Source organism: Mastomys coucha, unplaced genomic scaffold (assembly GCF_008632895.1).
Source record: "Mastomys coucha isolate ucsf_1 unplaced genomic scaffold, UCSF_Mcou_1 pScaffold3, whole genome shotgun sequence".
Taxonomy (NCBI): domain Eukaryota; kingdom Metazoa; phylum Chordata; class Mammalia; order Rodentia; family Muridae; genus Mastomys; species Mastomys coucha.
Window position 1 is genome coordinate 41,241,179 of NW_022196909.1, and position 3,559 is coordinate 41,244,737.

General features: G+C 51.2%; 1 protein-coding gene across 1 annotated transcript in view; it reads left to right on the forward strand.

Moving 5' to 3' along the window:
• Ftcd (formimidoyltransferase cyclodeaminase) overlaps positions 1 to 3,559 on the forward strand; it is a 14,101-nt gene that overhangs the window by 7,580 nt on the left and 2,962 nt on the right. The window contains exons 8-10 of the mRNA XM_031347730.1: positions 700 to 761; positions 1,077 to 1,206; positions 1,437 to 1,598. Coding sequence (XP_031203590.1) covers positions 700 to 761; positions 1,077 to 1,206; positions 1,437 to 1,598 — 354 coding nt within the window. The remainder of the gene's footprint in view (positions 1 to 699; positions 762 to 1,076; positions 1,207 to 1,436; positions 1,599 to 3,559) is intronic.

The following is a 3,559-nucleotide window of genomic DNA, read 5'->3' on the forward strand; positions in this document are numbered from 1 at the left end:
TCCTTCTCCTCCTCCTCCTTCTTCTTTTCTCCTTCTCCTTCTCCTCCTTCTCCTTCTCCTTCTCCTTCTCCTTCTTCCTCCTCCTCCTCCTTTTTCTCCTTCTTCTTCTCCTCCTCCTCCTCCTTTTTCTCCTCCTCCTTCTTCTCCTCCTCCTTCTCCTTTTCCTCCTCCTCCTCCTCCTTCTTTTCTTCTTCTCCTTCTCCTTCTTCTTCCTCTTCCTCCTCCTCCTCTTCTTTATACAATTTCTTTTTATTTACTTATGCACTTATTTATTTTTATTAATCATTTTATTTGTTTACATTTCACATGATATCCCCCTTCCTGGTTACCCCTCTACAATCTCCCCATCCCATCTCCCTTTTCCTCCCCTCCCTTTTGCCTCTATGAGGGTGCTCCTCTACCTACTCCTGCCTCACCCATCTCTAGATACATATGTAGAAGAGTTTACATTCTTGTCCCAAGAAGAGGGCTTAGCTGGCCCCTGCCTCTCCCATGGCCTTGGAGGCTCCTCATGAGGGAAGAGTGGGAGACCCTTTCTCTCCCTTGTTTTCCTGGGGAACATGGGGTGTTTCTGTGTGTATCTCAACCTGTCAGGAAGCGAATTGGTTAGGTTCCTGGGAAGGCAGTATGGGCAAAACTTGTCAAGGTGAAGCTAAGCTAAGCTAAACAATGGGCTAAAGTGAGATACCCGCTCTCCAGGTGGTGAACCGGCTGGGCCTGGATTCCCTGGCGCCCTTCGACCCAAAGGAGCGGGTCATCGAGTGAGGCCTCACGTCTCCGCCCCAAATCCTTCACTCTGTTCCCTTCCTGCCCTTTCTTTCCTTGCTTTACCCCTCTTCCCACAGCTTCTACTTCGTCCTCAACATCTTCACATCTCTGGTCCCCATACCTTAAACCTGATGCCTGATCCCTCCACCCCCAACCCCACCCCCCACCCCCAACCCCAACCCCACCCCCAACTCCCGCATGCTTCAGCCCCGCCCCATTCTGCCTGCCTGCTTCTCTTCTCTCCTGGTTCTTAGCTCCGGGCTGGGGGTAAGAGTGTCCATCTCCCCTTCTCTCCCACTGGGTGGTAGGTACCTGGTCCCCTCTAGTGGACCAGAACAAAGCCTGCTGGACACCTCACTGCGTACTTTTGTTCGGGAGGTGGGAGCCCGCTCTGCTGCCCCAGGAGGAGGTTCTGTAGCAGCAGCTGTTGCAGCTCTGGTGAGCACCCGAGGGAGGAGCTATAGAAGGCAGGACCCAGAATGAGGTGGGGCCATGGGGAGCAAAGTAGGAGATCCTGGAGGGCGGGAATCAGGGTGGGGGACTCCGTAATGGGGGACCCTGCAGGTTGAGACTCTACAGTTCATCTCTCAGCGCTTGGGGTTCTTCGCTGGAGGACAGGCTAGTCCCTTGGCCAGGACCCCTCCCCCTCACATCTTTCCGCTTACCAGGGTGCAGCCCTGGCTTCTATGGTAGGCCAGATGACCTATGGACGGCGCCAGTTTGATCACCTGGATTCCACAATGCGACGCCTGATCCCGCCCTTCCACGCAGCATCTGCCCAGCTGACTTCGTTGGTGGATGCTGATGCCCAGGCATTCGCTGCCTGTTTGGTGAGTGTACAGAAACACCAGGCCTAGGCTGGCTAGCCACTGTAGCCTGCAAATCTGCAGCCAGAGGCCAGGAGCACTGGGGAGGTGTCATGATCTGCCTCTATCCCAGGAGCCCCTATTTTCTGCAAGCTTGAGGGTCCAGTCCTGGAGAACACGGACGTTGATCCAGAGAAGGAAGCTCTGGAGGAAAGAACCCCGGAATGGGGGCCCCTGGAATTGGGGATCCTGGAGGGATACAGGTTGATAACCTTGAGTGCATGGGCAAAATGCTTCTCACAGGTTGGATAGCCAGAAACTTGGCTTCTAGGCCAGTGATGTGTGAGAGCTGGGCCCTACCTAGATTCTAAGAAGGAAGCCTACCGTCTGTAGGTCATCTGGTCTACCACGGAGGCTGGTACTGTACCCTGGTAAGGGGCAAACTTCAGGAGACGCCCCCACGTCATGTCCTGACCACCCCAGCAGGCCAGAGCTCCAAGGAGGTCGTGGAACACACTTGGAGATTAGAGCCTTAGACTGGAAAGGCTCCCTCAGTCATAAGGGAACAGGAGACATAAGGGGAGTTTGGAGGTGGGAAAGCCATCTTGAGAAATAATTACAGGCTGTGAGCAGATCAGAGCACATGGCGAGGGCCCAGGGCCCGATGCTGAAAAGATGAAAGAGCTGCTTAGAATCCTGAGATATGCAATATCCAGTCGGACATACAGAGGTACAGAGACACACACATAAAGAGGCACAGAGACTGTGACACACAGCAATCGATATGCACACAGAGATGTACACAGAGATGTACAAAAACAGAGACACAGAGAGGTGGCAGTAGAGACAGAGAGATAAGAGCTGAGTGACTGAGAGAGACAGAGACACTCGAATACACAAAGACACACAGCTACAGGCAGAGCTGTAAACACACACACAGAGACTTAAAGAGAAATGAGTTTTGATACAAATATCAGAAATTCAGAGACAACCCTCACGTTACGAATTAAAAGTTGAGAAATAAGACGAATACTCAGCCAACTGTTAAAGTCAGCTAAAGGAAAGTTGATTGAAAGCCAGCAAAGAACGCAGTCAATAAACATCAAAAGCGTACGAGAAGGTATAAAATAATATGAAAAGAAGTTTTTGTGCAGCAAGAAGATGGATTTTTTTTTTTTTTGGAAATAAATAAACACACAAGGAAAGAGCCACAATGTATGGAAGAAATTCCTAGAAGCAAAATTCTAGATATGTATAGTTTTCTCATCAAAACCAAAACAATTAGAAAGAAAACATAATAAAACTCAGAACATGTTAGGAAACAGAGACGGACTCGGTGGGCTGCCGGAGGAAGGTCAGACAAGAGGCTAGATCGAGTACCACATTCAGGAGGAGAGGCCTGTACTATGACATGGTGACAAACGAGCTGGGGGACCACCGTGTGTGCTTAGCCTCCGCTGTCAGTCACGGCTGACAGAAGGGGCCACTGATAATAACTTCCTGATGATCTGTGTAAATAGACCAAACAACAATGGCTGCACCCCCTTGTCAGCGGCCCCCGTCCTGTCCCGTCCTGCCCGGTCCTGCAGGATGGATAGGGGAAGTGGAAGGCTTGGATTTACAGCATTTGTCATGCACAGAATACCTTCCTATGACACTACAAACCATACCTGTAGCCATTCAGAAGAAAGACCAGGGTCTACCGATGGCTAGGGCAAGAGATATCGGCACCACAGCAGTGAAGGTCTCAGGGTGTCAGCACCAGCGTCACTCCTGTGGGTGACAAAGTTGTCTGCCTCACTTTAAATTGGAATTTGCACCAGGAGAGCCTGGAACTGGGGAGGAATGCCGGGAAGAGTTCGTGGGGCCTTTAAAGGCTCTTGGCATCTTTTCCTAGAAACAAGGTTCTCAGAGAATGCCACACACCTGTCTCCTCCAGGTGGCCACACACCTGTCTCCTCCAGGTGGCCACACACCTGTCTCCT